The sequence below is a fragment of the Bubalus kerabau genome, chromosome 5 (genome assembly GCF_029407905.1).
Source record: "Bubalus kerabau isolate K-KA32 ecotype Philippines breed swamp buffalo chromosome 5, PCC_UOA_SB_1v2, whole genome shotgun sequence".
Taxonomy (NCBI): Eukaryota; Metazoa; Chordata; class Mammalia; order Artiodactyla; family Bovidae; genus Bubalus; species Bubalus kerabau.
The window spans coordinates 11,861,771-11,884,268 of record NC_073628.1 but is presented as its reverse complement, the minus strand read 5'-3'; the positions used below and the strand labels follow the sequence as shown (position 1 = coordinate 11,884,268).

At 42.7% G+C, this 22,498-nt stretch overlaps 1 protein-coding gene across 1 annotated transcript; it reads right to left on the bottom strand.

The window, feature by feature from the left end:
• Positions 1-3,838: 3,838 nt before the first annotated feature.
• Positions 3,839-21,243, bottom strand: LOC129652466 (pregnancy-associated glycoprotein 1-like). Its single transcript, XM_055581130.1, has 9 exons — positions 21,143-21,243; positions 11,426-11,576; positions 10,328-10,445; positions 10,111-10,229; positions 8,725-8,918; positions 7,685-7,801; positions 5,876-6,017; positions 5,690-5,788; positions 3,839-3,988 (listed from the first exon to the last, which is right to left on the bottom strand). Exons 1-9 carry the CDS (start codon positions 21,241-21,243, stop codon positions 3,839-3,841), a joined length of 1,191 nt encoding a protein of 396 aa, XP_055437105.1.
• Between the last annotated feature and the right edge of the window lie 1,255 nt (positions 21,244-22,498).

Below are 22,498 nucleotides of genomic sequence, written 5' to 3'. Positions count from 1 at the left end.
ATGGTTGGAATCATGCTTGGGAAAGAAAATTAGATTAAGTCCACACATATTTGGTCATTAAATAGCAAGCATAGGAAGGATTCTAAGGCAACTGTAGGTAATTTAAACATGAGGGGCCAAATGGGGACAGTTTCATTTAACAGGCTGAGATTGAACTGTACAGGTTGCCATAGTTGTTGCTATGACAAGTAGCCATAACAGCTGCTTCTTGCTACACTGGAGATGTAGGAAACCAAAAAAAGACCAAAAGCCTTACAACTCTCCTTGCAGTGTGATTTCAGGCTAAAAGTAGTTGACAAAGAAAGACTGACTGGTAAGGCTGGGAAGGGAGCAATCTGAGCCAGTAATCATTAGCTTTTGTTGGGGCCCAGAAAACAGAAGCATCAGCTCAGTCAGAGTTCTGGGCCAGGGTTCAGAGATAGATGTCATTTGGCTTGAATCAATATTTAGCCTTGGGGATGGCAGCCATAACCTCTAAACAGATTTCCTTCTCCCCAGGTGACAGAATAATTCATATTTGTTCCAGACTCAGGAACCCAGAAAGCCCTCTCAGGGCCACTTATTCTCACCAGGCACACATGCATCTAGAGGTGGAATTATCATCATGGTGCCCATTGTCCAGATGAGAAAACCGAGGTTAAGGGACTTGATCAAAGTCAAACACTAAGCACGTGAAAAGCCAAGCACAAACCCAGGGTAACAGTCCTCAAATTGTGTGTTTTTGCTCCACACCCACTGGGAGTGGTGGGTCGTGATCTGGCACCAAACTTAGACAGAAGCAAGCAGTATTCAGGCTTAAATTGAAGTAGTGAGGAAAACCACTAGACCATTCAGATATGACCTAAATCAAATCCTTTATGAATTTATAGAAGAGATGAAAAATAGATTCAAGGGATTAGGTCTGGAAGCCTGAAGAAATATGGATGGAGGCTTGTAACATTGTATGGGAGGTGGTCACCAAAACAATCCACAAGAAAAACAAATGTGAGAAGGAAAAGGGGTTGCCTGAGGAGGCCTTAAAAACAGCTGAGAAAATAAAAGAAGTGAAAGGCAAAGGAGAAAGGGAAAGATATACTCAATGGAATGCAGACTTCCAGAGAATAGCAAGGTGATATAAGAAAGTCTTCATAAGTGAACACTGCAAGAATTAGAGGAATATAATAGAATTGTAAAGAGTATAGATTGCCTCAGGAAAATTGGAGCTACCAGAGGAACACTTCATCCAAGGATGGGCACAGTAAAGGACAGAAAAATCAAACACCTAACAGAAGCAGATGAGATTAAGGAGAGGTAGCAAGAACGCACAGAAGAACTGTACAAAAGCAGTCATAAAGACCGAGATAGGGATGATGCTTGGGTCACTCATGTAAAGCCAGATATATTGGAGTATGAAGTCAATGTGGGCCTTACGAAGCATCACTACAAACAATGTTAGGAGAGGTAATGGAATTCCAGCTGAGCTATTTAAACATCCTAAAGAATGAGGCTGTAAAAGTGCTACATTCAACATGTCTTCAAATTTGAAATACTCAGCAGTGGCCACAGTGCTGGAAAAGTTTTCATTCAGTTTTCATCCCAATCAAAAAGAAAGGCAATTCCAAAGAATGTTCAACCTATCATGCAATTGCGCTCATCTCACTTGCTAGCAAGGTAATGACAAAATCCTTCAAGCTAAGCTTCACCACTACTGAGAACTTCAAGATGTGCAAACTGGTTTGAGGAACCAGAGATCAAATTGCCAACATCCATTGGATCATAGAGAAAGCAAGGGAATCCCAGAAAACATTTCCATCTGCTTCACTGACTATGCTAAAGCCTTTCACTGTGTGGGCCACAACAAACTGTGGGAAATTCTTAAGGAAAGGGGAGTACCAGATCACCTTGCCTGTCTCCTGAAAAGTCTGTATGTAGGTCAAAAAGTGGCAGTTAGAATCAGACATAGAACAACTGAAACAATTTAAAACTGGAAAAGAAGCGTGACAAGGTATACATTCTCAGTCTGGTTATTTAACTTCTATATAGTATACATCATTCAATATGCTGGACTACATAGTTCCCAAGCTGGAATAAAGATTGCTGGGAAAAGTATCAACATCCACAAATATGAAGATGACATTGCCCTAATGGTAGAAAGCAAAGAAGAACTAAAGAGCCTCTTGATGAGGAGGTGCAAGAACTGTCTTAAAACTCAACATTCAAAAAACTATTCACAAAAAGATATTCAACATTCATGGCATCCTGTCCCACCACATCATCACAAACAGATGAGGGAAAAGTGGAAACAGTGGCAGATTTTATTTTCTTGGGCTCCAAAACCACTATGGACCTTGACTGCAGCCACAAAATTAAAAGACACTTGCTCCTTGGAAGGAAGAAATGCTATAAAAAACCTGGACAGTGTATTAAAAAGGAGAGACTCACTTTGCTACAGAGGTCTGTAGTGTCAAAGCTATGATATTTCCAGTAATAATGTACAAATGTGTGATCTGGAACATAAGAAAGGGTAAATTGAGCTTTTGAACTGTGATGCTTGAGAAGATTCTTGAGAGTCCCTTATAAAACAAGGAGATCAAACCTGTCAATCTGAAAGGAAATCAACCTGTGACCCCTGCTGACTCAGCTGGGGCATCTACTGAGAGTCTCCAAGTGGAAAGAACAGATGCTTCCACTTCAAAAATGCCTAATCATGGCAGCTCCAAGCAAATAGTTTGTAGCTCCACCCCTGGAGGAAGCTCAGAAAGGCTGAAGGCTCTGTGTACCCTGGGTCCCCCGATACATGTGTTGCATTCTCACCAGCAACACTGGAGGCAAGGAAGGGGCATTCTGGGCCCTGGAGGAGGTGGATGGCTCAGGGACCCACTGGGGCCACCACTTACCAAGTAGGACCAGAAAGGACAGAGCAGGCATATGTGACAGAGACCTGGTGACTGGGTGTGGGACAAAAGAGAATCAGCTCTCCATGAAGTACCTCACCTAAACTCCCCTGGAGGAGAAGCCCAGTGATAAGTTCATCTGAGATGGGATGAAGAGAGTCTATTTCATTACCCCTTATAATTCCTCTGAATGAGGAGGTAGTGGAGTTTGTGGGTCATCACAAACTCTTCCATGGCCTAGACCATTCCCAAGCACTATCCTTGGGGCTGCCTCTCCTCAGCTTCAGTCATGTAGTTCTGGAGGAAATTGATAATCATTTATGTAGCTGGGTCAGGGCCAGAGACCATGTAAAGCCAGTCATAAGACCCCATGTCCCTGCCAGGATGACTGATCTAGGGCTGTACATGTGATCTGAGGTTGGTCATTCAGAGAACACCCTTGAAATCTGATGTCTGCAATCTTCTTTCCTTACTAGGCGATGCCTTCAGGATTTAAAACCCTATGGCAGGTAGCTTGGACTACCTCACTTGGTGTAGAAGCCTTAAGGAAGAAAGTTGCCAGGCTAAGACCATCAAAGAAGACCAAAGGGAAAGAGCAAGGGTGAAAGAGAATTGATGACTTCTGATTTCTTGGGTCCAGTCACTGAGATCTTTATATTTGCTCTGATTCTTGTGTCCTGGATTCCCAGAATCATTTCAATGAGTCTCCCTTTTCCTTGAAGCCAGTTGGAGTAGGGCTTCTCTCAATTTTGATTCAGACTTGGTTCTAGATTTTTCACTCCCAGACACAAACAGGGGCAACCATTTGTTTCAGCACCATTAAGATTGAAACCGTTTATTCTTCACTGAGAATAGGGTGTACAGACCACCAAATACAGTTCACTACCATCCTGGGCAGGAGTGCCCTAGTGTGAGTGAGTGTGTGTTAGGAGCGGCCTTACTGATTCCTGAACCACTCCAAGCATTTACACTGCTCGTGCCAGGCCAATCCTGTCATTTCCTCGATCAAAGACCGAGAAATACACCCTCAGAAAGACGTCGCCCAGGATCCAGGTCTCTGTAGATGAACTCACTTTGTTCTCTTGAAACACGGTATAGCAGCGGCCTCTAGAATCCTGGGGGATGCAGAGACACACACCAGTCAGCATGAGCCCTTACCGGTGACTCCCCCCAATATCCAGACCCAGCACAATTCTTTGTTTTATTTCCCTCTTTTGGTAAGTATCAAGGGGTTTTCTCAGCAGCAGAGGATTTGAGAGTTCATCCAAAACCAAAAAGGCCCAAGAAATGAGGTTGCCATGAGGAAGGGTGTGGTGAATGGAGGACTGGGAGTTGGGGAAATGGAGGTATGAAAAACAACAAAGTCCTACTGTAGAGCATAAGGAACTATATTCAATATTCAGTGATAAACCACATGAAAAAGAATTAAAATATATATAAATATATATATATATATAATGTGTAAAACTGAGTCACATTGCTGTGCAGCAGAACTTAACGCAACACTGAAGATTAGCCATACTTCAATATAATTATTTATAAAAGAAAAAGTGTATCCATAGTTCTCCTCACTCCCTGTTTCTTTCCTTCTGACTCCTGCTCCTTGTATTCACTGCAGAGAATGCTGGTTCTCCTCCTGTGTCCCCACAATCTGTACTTTATTTAAAAACTTTATTTTGTATTGGAGTATAGCTGATTAACAATATTCTGAGTTTCAGATGGACAGTAAACAGATTCAACCGTATGTATCTGGGTATCCTGGTCCCAAAGACACCCCTTCCATCCAGGCTGTCATATAACTTAGCAGAGTTCTCTGTGCTACACAGCAACTCGTTGTTGGTTATCCATCTTAAATAGAGCAGTGCCCACAACACGTTCTTTAAGACTTAACTCAGGAACTCTGGGAAGCCTCCTTGGCCCAAACTCACCCTCTTTGGCCACTCCAGGCTTGGATGGGTAACATACTCTGGTTCCCCATCCCCACGGGTCAGTCCGTAGCCCTCATCTCCCTGAGTAAGTCCCCAGTGCCCCAAAGCAGAGCACCTTGGGATGCCATTTGCATGAAATCCAGTGCAGTTTTGCCTAGAACCAAGCAACCCTCCATATGGCTCAATGAGTTTGTGGTTTTAGAATTCCTGAAATTCCCTCTCTTCCTCAAAGCCTTCTTTGAGCCCATCAGCCTGCTCTGAACTCTCGCAGGGAGCTGACATGAAGCCTCCACCCTGTGCCGGGGCTGAGCAGTCACTGTGCACCCTTTATTCACCTTAGTATCCAACCTCCCCACAGAGGGGTCGGGTACCCCAACTCACAAAGGAGGCACATTTGAGCAAGGGGAAGATGTACCTGAGAACTAGGCTGACCATGTAATTTATCATCCAAACCAGAAAAACCTTGAGAAGGGAAGGGAGACTGTTATCTTATGCTGGGACATCACACTGGGACTGTCTCCAGCCATTCTCCTTGTAACATGGCCTACTTCAGGGACTGCTAGAGCTGACTTCCATGTTCATGCACCTAAAGGTTCAGATTGAACTGAAGCTCTTAGAGGACTGTGGACCTTAGTGTTCCCCTCTCCCTGACTCCCACCATGCCAGTATGGTATGGCATCTCCACATCTATTTCTGGAAGATCAATGTCCCATATGGCCCTTTACTCTCAAGTGATTGGTTTTGTGGGAGGCACTGGCCCAGCCACTGGGCTCAGCAGCATCTGCAATGGTGTGACATGGCCTCCAGATGGCGGGCTCATCCCAGCAGTAGCCCAAGGGTTCCTGCAAGCTCCAGTTTGAGAACCAACCCTCAGTATTGTCCCCTCACCTTGAGCACGTAGGCTCGACCTGGCACTGGGTAGTTGATGCCATTGATGGTGAAGATAATAGAAGGCAGGGTATTGACCGCAGAACATGAAACGTAGTGCTGTTAGAGAGAGAGGGAGAGAGGTTGGCCCTGGAGATCCTTGTTGTGTATGGAGACTGGGAGTGACTCTGGGGCATGACTCTTCACCTTGGAATGCCGTGGCCTGGCGCCAATGAGCTTCTGTATCTTATTTACCAGTCTTCTTGGGCCTTCGATTGCTGATGTCCCAGTGTCAACAATGGCCTCGCAGCCACCAGAACAAGCAATAACCTTTCTTTTCATGGAGATGCTGAAAGACAATGGAAGAAAGCGGGCATCAAGGTCACTCTGAGTCTCCCCAGAGTTGCCCCCTTCCCAACTGTCTCATAAACAACACTTTGTCTCTTGCCCTCTTTTCCTTTGCTCTCGACACAGCATCTTTCTTGATCCTCAAACGCGGTACTTGAATACACCAGGATCTTTTGTACCTTGACATAAGCTGGTCTTCCTTCCTAGAAGACTCCACTCCACTTTGACTAGCAAATTTCTTCTCATCTTACAGCTTAATTGTACTGTTTTTGGGAAGTCTTTCCCCCGGTGTTTATCAGTCTCCTGTCCTGGTCAGTCTCTGTAGACCCTTCTTCATGTCTGCTGCTGCTGCTGCTGCTAACTCACTTCAGTCGTGCCCAACTCTGTGCGACCTCATAGAGGGCAGCCTACCAGGCTCCACCATCCCTGGGATTTTCCAGGAAAGAGTACTGGAGTGGGTTGCCATTTCCTTCTCCTCCTCATGTCCAGCATGTACCAAAGTCACAATTCACTATGTGGGTGAGTCATATCATGTACATCTGCCTTCTTAGATGTGAGGGCGAGTTTTATTCTCCTGGCCTCCTTAAAGTGCCTGGCACACAGTGGATGCCCAATGCTTGTCTGTTCAATGAGTGAATGAAGACTGAGAAAACAATAAGTAACATCCAGAGAGCTGTATCTGGTGGGGAACAAATAACGGGTTGCACACAGAGTGAAGATGGAGAGTCTCTAGGGAAGCAGATTATTGTAGTAGGGGGAGAGAGGGGTTCCTCTGGGAGAGGATGTCTCCCAGCACTGCTCCTACAACCAGCTCAGGCCCTGAGACCCTGGCCAGGAAATACATGACTAGCCCACAGAAACTCCAAAGGACAGGTCAGCTTTTGTGAGTGTATCACACAGAATCCTCTCAATTATGCCTCTTGTCCTCAGGTCACTCCTGGATCCCACCTTCCTGATTCTCTGTTATAGCCGCTGCCCCACTGTGTGCCCAAGAATGTGGGGTGTCCTTTTTATTAGTTGCTTTCACGTCTTAAGACTGCAGCCAACCTCTCTCCACTGCTAGGTAGCTGCTCCCTAAGAAGACTAGTTTTCCCCATTTTCTCAGGGCTGTCCCTGTTTTTAAAATGACATTTATCTGTACTGAGAACTTCCTGTGTCCTAGGTTGCCCTGGACAGTTGGTCATCTTATCATAACTCTGTTCAGGCTGGAGAAATTCTCCCTGATCCTCTGTTCACCACACTGTAGAGTCCTCTAACCATGCTCCCCACCTCAAAGGGCAGTGGGTGCAGCCCTCTCCCAGCTGCACAGACCTCTCTGGACCCTTTTAGGACCCTGGTCAGAGCCTTGCTCAGAAGGCCTGGGGATTATGAACCCATGGGTTGTTTGTATATCTATGTGCTTGTGTGTTTGTTTTTATGTGTGTTTGTATATGTTTCTGTACGTGTTTGTGTGTCTCTAACTAGTTATGCATGTTTTTATGTGTCTCTATGTATGTTTATATGAGTCAGCTTGTGTGGTTCCATGTGTCTGTGTGTCTGTCTATGTCGTTGTTTGTGGTGTATATGTCTGTGTGACTGTGTGTCTGAGAATGCATTTGAGTGTCTGCCTGTGTCCATGTACAGTAGTGGGAGCATCACTTGGGCTGACCCTCAGAGGGAGAGGCTTACCTGTCCATGTGTACAATCCAGTCACCCGCTTGGATCAATGGTACCCAGTTGAGCACTCCCTCATAGTAGCAGTGGTCTACCCCACCAAACATCACCACACTGCCCTCCCGCTCGTCTCTGTAGAGAGAAGTGATGGGGGCGATCCTTGGAGGACAGTAACAACAGCACCATCTGAGAGCTGTGCTTGTCCACCCATCAAGGCCCTAATAAGGTCCCCATGCACAGATGCAGAAATTCAGTCTAGGAGTATTTGAGATCCAGACTGAGGTCTGTTACTGGCTAGTGAGTGGCACAGAGGAGGTTACAAGCTGAATCACTTGGCTGGGCTCCACCCACTATGTCTTCTGAAGATGCCCTGGACCCCCAGTGACCTGAGTGCTCAGACACCCTCAGAGGACACGGTGCTGAAGTGTTTTGGCTTTCCCCTTGCCCACCTCATCTTTTTTCAGGAAAATCAAGGCCTGGGAGTTCTAAGCGTGTTGGTTCAGTTCACCCAGAGTTGGCTCCACTGGCCTGTGACCTCTACTGTCCACAGGGCCCCACACTCAGAAGGGACCTGACCTCTGCTCTCCCTCTCTTGAAATGCCTAATATTTCTTGAATAAGGGACCCAAACATTTCTGTTCCACACTTTCATTTCTCATTGGCTCCACAAATTGGGTGGCTGGTCCTGGGCTTCCAGTGAAATGCTAATGAGGAAGGAAAGATATCCACCATCCTTCTCCTTCCTTCCTGATCAAATTCATAAGCAAGTCCTAATGCCTTTCCTTCAACTTGTTTCCTATTGCCTTCCATTAGCCTTCCTCCTCACTCACCCCCCTAGACCATGTTACTGGTCTTGAGCCCAGGAGTAGGGCTGTGTTCCAATAAAATTTTATTTATAAAAGCCAGTGGTGAAGCAAGGTTGTGCCCTGGGGCCATAGTTATCCTGGGGTAGATTATCTCTCAGGATACTTCTTTATCAAGTGTTCTATAATTTTCTTGCAACAGAAAGCATCTTACAGCTAATTTGGAGAAAGGGATTGTCCATCTCAGACTTACTTGCTCAAGTAGAAGGCAAAAACAGGCTCAGAAATGGCACCTTGATTCTTCAGCTTGTCAAAGATGGGGATGGCTCCAGACCAGGATATGTTGGGATAGTTCAAGCCCAAGATGCCATCATAAGCTCTGCCCTCAAACCCATATTCCTCCACACTTAGACCAAATGGCTGGTCAGTACTTACAAGGTCCCCAATCTGTGGGAAAGAAGAGTGTTCCCACTTACAGATACATGAAGTGGGGCCAGGACTGGGCTGGGGTGCATTGCCATTAGATCCTCAGAGAAGAATTGAGGCTGGGTTCTGTCTTTGGTGGCCCACAGAGGGTTACACCTAGCTGGGACAGGAATTGGGGTTCCATTTGAGAGACTGTGAATTTTAAAACATCTGCTCCTCTGAAAAACACCACCTGAGTGAGTCAAATTGCCCTCGTGGCTTCTGTCCAGGTGGGGCAACCAAGAGTCAGGCCAGGTCCCATTGGTGACACCTTATGGACAAAACAGTCGAGAGCAAGGTAGCCTTCTCTTTGGCATCACTGTGACCTAATTGACAGGAATGGAGTGCATTCTCTGTAATGTACTGTGGATTCTGCATCTGTCCAGGAAGACAGAAGCCGAAAACACAGTCTTGCTTGCAGGGATCTATGAAACTACTGCCTGGGAAATTCACTTTTTGGGATGTATATGTATTTGTGTGAGTGTGTAGGAGAGATAAAGAGAGAGGGGAACTACTCAAGTATTTTGGGGGAGGCAGGCCATAGGTTTATTAGACTCTCAAGGGTCCTCTAGAGTGAGAATTCATTTATCAGGCCCCTTGACTTCTCAGAGCCTCAGTTTCCCACTCTGGATTCCTGAAGCCCTTGATTGCCGCCAGGGTACCCAGATCAGTTTTATCCTGTCCCCAAACACCCCAAAGCAACTTCAGTCCTGAAAAGCCAGCCTAACTCCACATTTTATCACATGTGTACCCTCAGCAAGGCCCTTGCTGTCTGCACCGCAGTTTCTTCATATGTCTCATGAGCTAATAAGAGTAACTGCTGTGGGGGGTTGTTGCAGGATTAAACAAGTTATCACCTGAAAGTGCCTGGAACAGTCTGTGAATATGAAAGTGGGTGCTTTTATCCCTTCTTCTCACTCCCAGCAAAATGAAACTTGAACTGCTCATGGGCAGAGGAGCTGCAAGTCCACACCTCAAGCCACTGTGGGTTAGCTAATTTGTTTGTTCATGTGTCACCACGGGCACTGCCTCCCAAGAGACAGGATCCTGTGGATAAGGTGGCCAATATCTATGAGAGTTAAGCTAGGAAGGGTCCTGCCGGATGGTCCTGCATGTTTTTCAAGCCGTGGTCACTCCATAGCCAGTCTTGACTCAGCATTTGTTACACCGTTACCCGAACTGTGTCATGAACAACAACTCCTTTCATTCTCCCAGATCCATAGGTGATCCTGAAGGTCTTATTGGTAGGCCGGAAGGTGGAAGACTGAAGATGTATGAACCTAACGTGTGTAGCTGCAGACACAAGAGATGAGTGTCATCAGGTGCCAAGGGTGGAAACAGGGTGGCAGGGAAAGTGAAGGATGATCTGGGTACAGGGTGTCTGTACTCACAACAGGCTGGACTAGTGCAAAAGTCAGAGGGCACCCAAAAGTCAGATGAGCCTGTGTCAAAGACAACCTGGAATTCCTGAGGGGGTGTTCCAATGGTGATGTTACCCACGTACATCAACTACAGGGAGAAGGAGGGAGCAGGTTAGTGCAGAACTGGCTACCCTCTATTCCCACACTGGTGCCTCCCTCTGGGTGTCACATATCTCTTGAGATCACTTTTTAATCACCGTGCAGCTCACAGGCTTTGGTCACAGACGTATGTGAATTTGATATATTTTTCCTGTGCTATACTGTATGCAGGATATTGACTCTATGACTATGCGTTGAAGTGGTACCTCCTGCATGGGAAGCCCAGAGGCATAACCTTGGGCTTCCAGGACTGCTGGACACCAGGGAATCCTGGTGCCTTCATTTGAGAAGCTCTGTAGTCTCTTCAAACACAGCTTTGGCACCCACTTCTCCAGGAGGTCGTTCTTGATCAACCCCAGCCACTCCCTCTAAACTCAGACCACATCCAATCACAGCACACAGTTGACCCTTTCATTTGACATGTATTTACTCTTTGCCTATCTCTCAGGCTGGCATGGGCATTTTTGAAGGCATCTTGAAGACAAAATAAGCCCTTTTTCTAATCTAAAAACAGGAACCACAGTGATTCTTAGGGCCATATTCAGAATACAGGTTCAGTAACTTTTTACTGCTGTCGTTCTTGCATCTGCAGAAACTGAATTCCTCTACCTGGGGATTCACAATTGCTTTGCAGTTGGTTCTACCTTTTGATCAGTGATGGTTTACTCTTCATCTATAACTGAGTGGCTCACTTAGTTCAGAAGAAACAATCGCCCTCAAACTAATGACACATCTTTGACACACAAATGGATGTTTACCAGCAACCTGGTAATTGGCGGGCCCAGTCACAAAGACCGACAGTTGAGGATGAGAGTGCCTTCTCCTCTGTGTGGGATCCCTGTTTTCCGGTGTTTCTGCCTCCTGCAGGAACCCAGCCCCAACATCCCACCTGGCACCTCCAGATGAGCCCCAGTGCTAGGCTAGAGCACCAGGGGGCGCTGTAGAGCACCATCCTCCCAAAATACTCACATCCATGATGTTTCTCAGTGGGAGAGTAGTTAGATTTGAGCCACGAAAAGAAATCTGGGACAGTCTGTAAGCATGCTCCTTCAGGAAATTGTTCAGCATGTTTTTTCCACTGACGGTATTTCTCATGGTCTTCACTCTCCTTAGAGGTATTCTTTCACCAAGAATTCGACAAAGAAAACAAAGAAGATACTACAATTGGCTGTCAGTGTTAATGTATAACTGTCATTGTAATGGCCCTGTGTATTTTCTAATCATTTTATGAGGCACATTATTATCAGAATTTTATGTATATACCATGGCAAAGACATAGATTTGAATTCAGGTTCTGTTCTGCAATCTTGGGTAAGACATATGACCATGTGTGTCTCAGTCTTCCCTCTGGTAAAATGGTGGAATGTAACAATACAAACCCTCCAAATAGAATATCTTGGGGATAAGTGAAGTGATGGATATAAGGTATCTGATAAATAGGAAGTCTCAACAATGACAGCCATTAACATTGCTGTTGCCATCCCACACATTCCTTCTCATAGAACCTCAGGGAAGGAGGTAGAAGGGGAACTCTTAGTCTCTTTTACAAGGGAGCAATTTGAAATGCAAGAGGTTTCTGAGTTGGCTGTGGTCACATTGCTTGTCTGATAGAAAACTGTAAAACAGTGTATCTTTCTCCAAGTTGAAAGAGAAGAGAGAGTTGAAAAAAGAATGCAAGATATAAGGAACAAGTAAGGGACATTCAGAGGCTTAAGAAGGAAGGACAAGTCAAATGAAAAATTAAAAGCAAACAACAGGGGAGGAGCCAAGATGGTGGAGGAGGACGGGGAGAACGCTTTCTCCCCCACAAATTCATCAAAAGAGCATTTAAACGTCGAGTAAATTCTACAAAACAACTTCTGAATGCCAGCAGAGGACATCAGGCACCCAGAAAAGCAGCCCAACTCTTCGAAAGGAGGTAGGAAAAAATATAAAAGACAAAAAAAAAGAGACAAAAGAGGGAGGGATGGAGTTCCGTCCCGGGAAGGGAGTCTTAAAAAGAGAGAAGTTTCCAAACACCAGGAAACCTTCTCACTGCCGAATCTGTGCCTAGATTTGGAAGCACAGAGGGCAACATAAAAGGGAGGGGAAAATAAATAAATAAATAAACAATTAAAAATCGCAGATTGTGAGCCCTACGGTAACTCCCCCAGTGGAGAAGCAGCGCAGACGCCTGCACACGGCATTAGCAAGCGGGGGCTGGGCAGGGAAGTGTGGCGCGGGCTGTGTCCCTTAGAGTAAGAATCGGGCCAAATGTCCTGAGCGCTATCTGAGCGAATATTTGGGCTAGCAAACCAGACTGTGGGATATCTACCACGCGAAAAGCCAGCCCTAACCTAAGACACCGCCAGGCCCGTGCACAGAACAAAGGACTGAACAGAGATAGCCGGCTGCAGACCTTCCCCCTCTGGTGACAGGCAGCCAGAGCTGGAAGGGGGCAATCGCAGCCCCAGAGAGACACTATCTATAAAACTGTAAGCAGGCTTCTTTGCTAACTAAAACTTCTTGGGGGTCTGGACGGTAAACATCTGCCTGAGAAGGTGCGCCGGTTTTACACCCAGATAACCGAGTGGCGGGGAGGCGATAAGTCGCAGCATTGGCACCTGCCAAACACATCACCTGAGCTGCTCGGATCTGGGAAGAGCACAAAACGCAGGCCCAACCGAGTCTGCGCCTCTGAGGACTACCAGAGTGCCTGAACCTGAGCGGCTTGGACCTGGGAGCTCAGCCCAGGGCCGGCCTCTGATTGTTCCCGGCGGAACAACCTAGAGCCCGAGCAGTGTGGGCAGGGAGGCTACACGCGCCGTGAGCGGGGGCAGACCCAGTGTGGCTGAGGCACTGCGAGCGCACGCCAGTGTTATCTGTTTGCAGCATCCCTCCCTCCCTCCCCACAGCGCGGATGAACAAGCGAGCCTAAATTTAAAAAAAAAAAAAAAAAAAATAGTGTCCTCAAACGTCCCTTTTATGTCGGGGCGGGAACCAGACACTGAAGAGACCAGCAAACAGAAGAAGCTATAACAGAGGGAAACGCCTTGGAAGCTACAGGCCATAGATTAAAACCCTGTGGTTACTACGGACTACATAGGAAGGGGCCTATAGATCTTGAGAAATATAAGTCGGACTAAGGAACTAGCCAAAAATGAACTGAACCCACAATACTCACAACAAAACCAGAGAAAGACCTAGATATATTTTTACTATTTTTACGATCAATCTTTCTTTCTTTTTTTTTTTAATTTAAAAAAAAAAATTTTAAGTCCTCTATTGTCCTTTAATTTTCACTTTTATAGCTATTACTTTGAAAAAAAAAAAAAAAGACCCTATTTTTTTCTTCTTCTTCAGCAAACTTCATATATATATTTTGTAATTTTTTGACCGTGGTTTTTTTTTTTCCTTCTTTTTTTAACATTGTATTTTTGAAATTCCAAACTCTACTCTAGATTTTTAATTTTAGCCTTTTGGTATATGTTATCAATTTTGTACCTATAGTTTTTTTCATAATTTCTGTGACTTTTTTTTCCTCTGTTTCTTTCTCTTCTTCTTTTATATAACATCATATATCTGCAATTCCAAACTCTACTCAAGATTTTTAATTTATGCTTTTTGGTATTTGATATCAATTTTGTACCTGTATTTTCTTTATAATTTTTGTGACATTGTTTTTGTTGGTTTGTTTGTTTTCTCTCTTTATTTTTCTTCTTCTTCTTTTTTTTTTTTAACGTTGTATTTTTGAAATTCCAAACTCTACTCTAGATTTTTAATTTTTGCTTTTTGGTATTAGTTATCAATTTTGTACCTGTAGTTTCTTTATAATTTTCGTGACCTTGTTTGTTTTTCTTTGTTCGTTTTTTCTCTCTTTCTTTTCCTTCTTCTTTTCATTAACATCGCATTTTTGAAATTCCAAACTCTACTCTAGATTTTTAATTTTTGCTTTTATGTATTTGTTACCAATTTCATACCTTTAAGAACCCAATCTTCAGGACCCATTTTTCACTAGGGTACGAGATTACTGGCTTGACTGCTCTCTCTCCCTTTGGACTCTCCATTTTCTCCACCAGGTCACCTGTATCTCCTCCCTAACCCCTCTCTACTCTACCCAACTCTGTGAATTTCTGTGTGTTCCAGACGGTGGAGAACACTGAGGGAACTGATTACTGGCTGGATCTGTCTCCCTCCTTTTCATTTCCCCCTTTTATCCTTCTGGCCACCTCTGTCTCCTGCCTCCTTCTTCTCTTCTCTGTATAACTCCGTGAACATCTCTGAGTGGTCCAGTTGTGGAGTGCACATAAGGAAGTGACTACTGGCTAGCCCACTCTCTCCACTATTGATTCCACCTCATCTCATTTGGGTCACCTCTAACTCCCTCCTCCCTCTTCTCTTCTCCATGTAACGCTGTGAGCCTCTCTGAGTGACCCTCACAGTAGAAAAACTTTTCATCTTTAACGTAGATGTTTATCAATGGTGCTGTATAGAAGGAGAAGTTTTGAAACTACTGTAAAAATAAGACCAATAACTGGAAGTAGGAGGCTTAAGTCCAAACCCTGACTCCAGGGAACTCCTGACTCCAAGGAACATTAATTGACAGGAGCTCATCAAACGCCTCCATACCGACACTGAAACCAAGCACCACACAAGGGCCAACAAGTTCCAGGGAAAGACATACCAAGCAAATTCTCCAGCAACAAAGGAACACAGCCCTGAGCTTCAAGATACAGGCTGCCCAAAGTCACCCCAAAACCATAGACATCTCATAACTCATTACTGGACATTTCATTACATGCCAGAGAGAATAAATACAGCTCCATCCACCAGAACATCAACACAAGCTTCCCTAACCAGGAAACCTTGACAAGCCACCTGTACAAACCCACACACAGCGAGGAAACGCCACAATAAAGAGAACTCCACAAACTGCCAGAATACAGAAAGGACACCCCAAACTCAGCAATTTAAACAAGATGAAGAGACAGAGGAATAGCCAGCAGATAAAGGAACAGGATAAATGCCCACCAAACCAAATAAAAGAGGAAGAGATAGGGAATCTACCTGATAAAGAATTCCGAATAATGATAGTGAAATTGATCCAAAATCTTGAAATTAAAATGGAATCACAGATAAATAGCCTGGAGGCAAGGATTGAGAAGATGCCAGAAAGGTTTAACAAGGACTTAGAAGAAATAAAAAAGAGTCAATATATAATGAATAATGCAATAAGTGAAATTAAAAACACTCTGGAGGCAACAAATAGTAGAATAACAGAGGCAGAAGATAGGATTAGTGAATTAGAAGATAGAATGGTAGAAATAAATGAATCAGAGAGGACAAAAGAAAAACGAATTAAAAGAAATGAGGACAATCTCAGAGACCTCCAGGACAATATTAAACGCTACAACATTCGAATCATAGGGGTCCCAGAAGAAGAAGACAAAAAGAAAGACCATGAGAAAATACTTGAGGAGATAATAGTTGAAAACTTCCCTAAAATGGGGAAGGAAATAGTCACCCAAGTCCAAGAAACCCAGAGAGTCCCAAACAGGATAAACCCAAGGCGAAACACCCCAAGACACATATTAATCATATTAACAAAGATCAAACACAAAGAACAAATATTAAAAGCAGCAAGGGAAAAACAACAATTAACACACAAGGGAATACCCATAAGGATAACAGCTGATCTTTCAATAGAAACTCTTCAAGCCAGAAGGGAATGGCAAGACATACTTAAAGTGATGAAAGAAAATAACCTACAGCCCAGATTTTTGTACCCAGCAAGGATCTCATTCAAGTATGAAGGAGAAATCAAAAGCTTTTCAGACAAGCAAAAGCTGAGAGAATTCTGCACCACCAAACCAGCTCTCCAACAAATACTAAAGGATATTCTCTAGACAGGAAACACAAATACGGTGTATAAATTTGAACCCAAAACAATAAAGTAAATGGCAACGGGGTCATACTTATCAGTTATTACCTTAAATGTAAATGGGTTGAATGCCCCAACCAAAAGACAAAGACTGGCTGAATGGATACAAAAACAAGACCCTTACATATGTTGTCTACAAGAGACCCACCTCAAAACAGGGGACACATACAGACTGAAAGTGAAGGGCTGGAAAAAGATTTTCCATGCAAATAGGGACCAAAAGAAAGCAGGTGTAGCAATACTCATATAAGATAAAATAGACTTTAAAACAAAGTCTGTGAAAAGAGACAAAGAGGGTCACTACATAATGATCAAAGGATCAATCCAAGAAGAAGATATAACAATTATAAATATATATGCACCCAACACGGGAGCACCGCAGTATGTAAGACAAATGCTACCAAGTATGAAAGGAGAAATTAACAATAACACAATAATAGTGGGAGACTTTAATACCCCACTCACACCTATGGATAGATCAACTAAATGGAAAATTAACAAGGAAACACAAACTTTAAATGATACAATAGACCAGTTAGACCTAATTTATATCTATAGAACATTTCATCCCAAAACAATGAATTTCACCTTCTCAAGCGCACATGGAACCTTCTCCAGGATAGATCACATCCTGGGACATAAAGCTAGCCTTGGTAAATTCAAAAAAATAGAAATCATTCCAAGCATCTTTTCTGACCACAATGCAGTAAGATTAGATCTCAATTACAGGAGAAAAACTATTAAAAAATCCAACATATGGAGGCTGAACAACACGCTGCTGAATAACCAACAAATCACAGAAGAAATCAAAAAAGAAATCAAAATTTGCATAGAAACGAATGAAAATGAAAACACAACAACCCAAAACCTGTGGGACATGGTAAAAGCAGTCCTAAGGGGAAAGTTCATAGCAATACAGGCACACCTCAAGAAACAAGAAAAAAGTCAAATAAATAACCTAACTCTACATCTAAAGCAATTAGAAAAGGAAGAAATGGAGAACCCCAGGGTTAGTAGAAGGAAAGAAATTTTAAAACTTAGAGCAGAAATAAATGCAAAAGAAACAAAAGAGACCATAGCAAAAATCAACAAAACCAAAAGCTGGTTCTTTGAAAGGATAAATAAAATTGACAAACCATTAGCCAGACTCATCAAGAAACAAAGGGAGAAAAATCAAATCAATAAAATTAGAAATGAAAATGGAGAGATCACAACAGACAACACAGAAATACAAAGGATCATAAGAGACTACTATCAACAATTATATGCCAATAAAATGGACAACGAGGAAGAAATGGACAAATTCTTAGAAAAGTACAACTTTCCAAAACTCAACCAGGAAGAAATAGAAAATTTTAACAGACCCATCACAAGCACGGAAATTGAAACTGTAATCAAAAATTTTCCAGCAAACAAAAGCCCAGGTCCAGATGGCTTCACAACTGAATTCTACCAAAAATTTAGAGAAGAGCTAACACCTATCCTGCTCAAACTCTTCCAGAAAATTGCAGAGGATGGTAAACTTCCAAACTCATTCTATGAGGCCACCATCACCCTAATACCAAAACCTGACAAAGATCCCACAAAAAAAGAAAACTACAGGCCAATATCACTGATGAACATAGATGCAAAAATCCTTAACAAAATTCTGGCAATCAGAATCCAACAACACATTAAAAAGATCATACACCATGACCAAGTGGGCTTTATCCCAGGGATGCAAGGATTCTTCAATATCCGCAAATCAATCAATGTAATACACCACATTAACAAATTGAAAAATAAAAACCATATGATTATCTCAATAGATGCAGAGAAAGCCTTTGACAAAATTCAACATCCATTTATGATAAAAACTCTCCAGAAAGCAGGAATAGAAGGAACATACCTCAACATAATAAAAGCTATATATGACAAACCCACAGCAAACATTATCCTCAATGGTGAAAAATTGAAAGCATTTCCTCTAAAGTCAGGAACGAGACAAGGGTGCCCACTTTCACCATTACTATTCAACATAGTTTTGGAAGTTTTGGCCACAGCAATCAGAACAGAAAAAGAAATAAAAGGAATCCAAATTGGAAAAGAAGAAGTAAAGCTCTCACTGTTTGCAGATGACATGATCCTCTACATAGAAAACCCTAAAGACTCCACCAGAAAATTACTAGAACTAATCAATGACTATAGTAAAGTTGCAGGATATAAAATCAACACACAGAAATCCCTTGCATTCCTATACACTAATAATGAGAAAACAGAAAGAGAAATTAAGGAAACAATTCCATTCACCATTGCAATGGAAAGAATAAAATACTTAGGAATATATCTACCTAAAGAAACTAAAGACCTATATATAGAAAACTATAAAACACTGGTGAAAGAAATCAAAGAGGACACTAACAGATGGAGAAATATACCATGTTCATGGATTGGAAGAATCAATGTAGTGAAAATGAGCATACTACCCAAAGCAATCTATAGATTCAATGCAATCCCTATCAAGCTACCAACAGCATTCTTCACAGAGCTAGAACAAATAATTTCACAGTTTGTATGGAAATACAAAAAACCTCGAATAGCCAAAGCGATCTTGAGAAAGAAGAATGGAACTGGAGGAATCAACCTACCTGACTTCAGGCTCTACTACAAAGCCACAGTTATCAAGACAGTATGGTACTGGCACAAAGACAGAAATATAGATCAATGGAACAAAATAGAAAGCCCAGAGATAAATCCACACACATATGGACACCTTATCTTTGACAAAGGAGGCAAGAATATACAATGGATTAAAGACAATCTCTTTAACAAGTGGTGCTGGGAAATCTGGTCAACCACTTGTAAAAGAATGAAACTAGAACACTTTCTAACACCATACACAAAAATAAACTCAAAATGGATTAAAGATCTAAACATAAGACCAGAAACTATAAAACTCCTAGAGGAGAACATAGGCAAAACACTCTCTGACATACATCACAGCAGGATCCTCTCTGACCCACCTCCCAGAATATTGGAAATAAAAGCAAAAATAAACAAATGGGACCTAATTAACCTTAAAAGCTTCTGCACATCAAAGGAAACTATTAGCAAGGTGAAAAGACAGCCTTCAGAATGGGAGAAGATAATAGCAAATGAAGCAACTGACAAACAACTAATCTCGAGAATATACAAGCAACTCCTACAGCTCAACTCCAGAAAAATCAATGACCCAATCAAAAAATGGGCCAAAGAACTAAAGAGACATTTCTCCAAAGAAGACATACAGATGGCTAACAAACACATGAAAAGATGCTCAACATCACTCATTATCAGAGAAATGCAAATCAAAACCACTATGAGGTACCATTTCACACCAGTCAGAATGGCTGCGATCCAAAAGTCTACAAGTAATAAATGCTGGAGAAGGTGTGGAGAAAAGGGAACCCTCTTACACTGTTGGTGGGAATGCAAACTAGTACAGCCACTATGGAGAACAGTGTGGAGATTCCTTAAAAAACTGGAAATAGACCTGCCTTATGATCCAGCAATCCCACTGCTGGGCATACACACTGAGGAAACCAGAAGGGAAAGAGACACGTGTACCCCAATGTTCATCGCAGCACTGTTTATAATAGCCAGGACATGGAAGCAACCTAGATGTCCATCAGCAGATGAATGAATAAGAAAGCTGTGGTACATATACATAATGGAGTATTATTCAGCCATTAAAAAGAATACATTTGAATCAGTTCTAATGAGGTGGATGAAACTGGAGCCTATTATACAGAGTGAAGTAAGCCAGAAAGAAAAACATCAATACAGTATACTAATGCATATATATGGAATTTAGAAAGATGGTAACAATAACCCTGTGTACGAGACAGCAAAAGAGACACTGATGTATAGAACAGTCTTATGGACTCTGTGAGAGAGGGAGAGGGTGGGAAGATTTGAGAGAATGGCATTGAAACATGTAAAATATCATGTATGAAACGAGTTGCCAGTCCAGGTTCGATGCACGATACTGGATGCTTGGGGCTGGTGCACTGGGATGACCCAGAGGGATGGAATGGGGAGGGAGGAGGGAGGAGGGTTCAGGATGGGGAACACATGTATACCTGTGGCGGATTCATTTTGATATTTGGCAAAACTAATACAGTTATGTAAAGTTTAAAAATAAAATAAAATTAAAATGTAATGCCTCTGGAAAAAAAAAAAAGAAAGAAATACATTGGCTTAACCACTGAAATTTTGAAATTGTTCTTTTGTGGAATCTTGCCGTTACTTACCTTTGTTAATAAAACATAAGCAATCAACACCAAAAAAAAAAAAAAAAGCAAACAACACAAAGAGAAATACACTCCAAGTGACTTCCAAAGAGATGGAGAGATAAATGACAGTGATATAGAGATGCAGACATAGGCATATACACACTTAAGTAGACAGGAAAAAAAGAGGACATGTTGAACAAAACGTAGAAAAGTGCTATTCCACAGGACCACATTGACATCTGCATAGACTGTGCCCTGAACTGTTGCAAGGAGTTTCATTTTCAATAGGTCATGACATGACTGGACCCCAAGATTTGTGCAACCCAAATCTACACCAAGACCTTGGGATACACAGTACCTATAGCAAGTTACTTATCAATAAGTAAGAGTTGAACTTTAAGACTCTTAGGGAAATATTCCATTCCCTTCTAAACCTGATGGGTGGAAGAATGATCAGATGAAAAGAAAAATCCAAGAAAGGAATATGATGTGGCTTACAGTCCCCATACTTACTTGACTATGCACTCTGAGAAGGCCACCAGCCCGAGGAGCACAAGCCACCTCATGTTTATTTCCTGGCACCAAGTACTCAGGGAAGTTTGGATTCTTAGCATGTAGTGGTGACCAGGAGCCCCTAGCTATATATGCTCTGACCTACCCTAGTTTTTCCCTTTAGGCCACTGAAGGATCTGAAAAAAACACAAAGGTCTCGATAAAATCTTTACCTTCATCAGTGTCCTTGGCGAGTGGCCTTTGAAACTTATCAGAATACAAAGAATTGAACTGTAATCTCTTCTTTGAAGCTTGGCTGGAAAATCAAACTGACCAACATGAACATCGAAAAAGATGGAGAACCTTGCCTACTTGGAGAAAAAAAGGCTAAGAACATCATGAAAAATGGATACTAGGGGCCATGCTCGACACTTGTATTTTAATGTCATCTTGCTAGCCACTTCATGACATATGCATTCCTGTTTTTTTGTTGGAGAGGAGATTGCTAGGAGGATAAGTTGTCAAATGGCAAAGTGAAGTCTTCAGGGACAGCCCAGGGACATAGAACTGGCTGTAGGTGGTGGGTCTAATGGCAGACATCAGGGGCACCTATGATGCCAGGCTGCATCAAATATTTAGGGCAGAGCAGTACTTCAATTGCATGGTTTCAGTATTGGAAGAAATGTCATATGCATCCACAAGATATTTTATACCATCCAGCAACTGTACAAGGAGGAATTGTGTGCTAGGTTCTGAGTTAAAGGCTTCAAAGTCAGAGTTGATCAAGTCAAAAGTAGTTTTTATCTTAAGAGAGCTAGAAGTCTAGTTCTCACAAACTCATGGCCCCAGGAGGCAGGAGATATGATATTAAGACTAGGTGACCGTGTTGGACCCTCAGCAGCACAGACCTTAACACTGAGAGCAGCCTTTCCTCCACTTCACTCATGCTGGAAAGCAGGCCAATTGGCCATGTTTTCAAGAGAATCAAGAGTTTGGATATTTATGTACAATCTACTGATTTTAATGTTAGTAACTAATTTTCCTTCCCCAAAAAAACAGTGGGAACGAAATCTCTGCAGCAATGTGCTGGAATTAGCCTTCAGTCTCTGAAGGTTTTTGTTTCTGGCTTAGAGTTGGGAGTGCAGTGGGGACAGAGAGGAATTTAATTCATGTTGGTTGATTTTAAAAGAGACTGAATACATAGTAAACATGCTGACTCATTTGAAAAGACCCTGATATTAGGAAAGATTGAAGCCATGAGGAGAAGTGGAAGACAGAGGATGAGATGGTTGGATGGCATCACCAAGTCGATGGACATGAGCTTGAGAAAGCTCCGGGAGTTGGTGATGGATAGGGAAGCCTGGCATGCTGCAGTCT

What these genes read in the sequence shown, in the direction of transcription:
- LOC129652466 (XM_055581130.1), bottom strand. Translation starts at nt 21,243, where the DNA reads ATGCTAAGAATCCAAACTTCCCTGAGTACTTGGTGCCAGGAAATAAAC. An exon ending in TTCTCAGAGTGCATAGTCAA is followed by an intron (nt 11,577 to 21,142) that starts GTAAGTATGGGG and finishes TCTTGGTGAAAG; the next exon opens with AATACCTCTAAGGAGAGTGA. An exon ending in CACTGAGAAACATCATGGAT is followed by an intron (nt 10,446 to 11,425) that starts GTGAGTATTTTG and finishes TTCTCCCTGTAG; the next exon opens with TTGATGTACGTGGGTAACAT.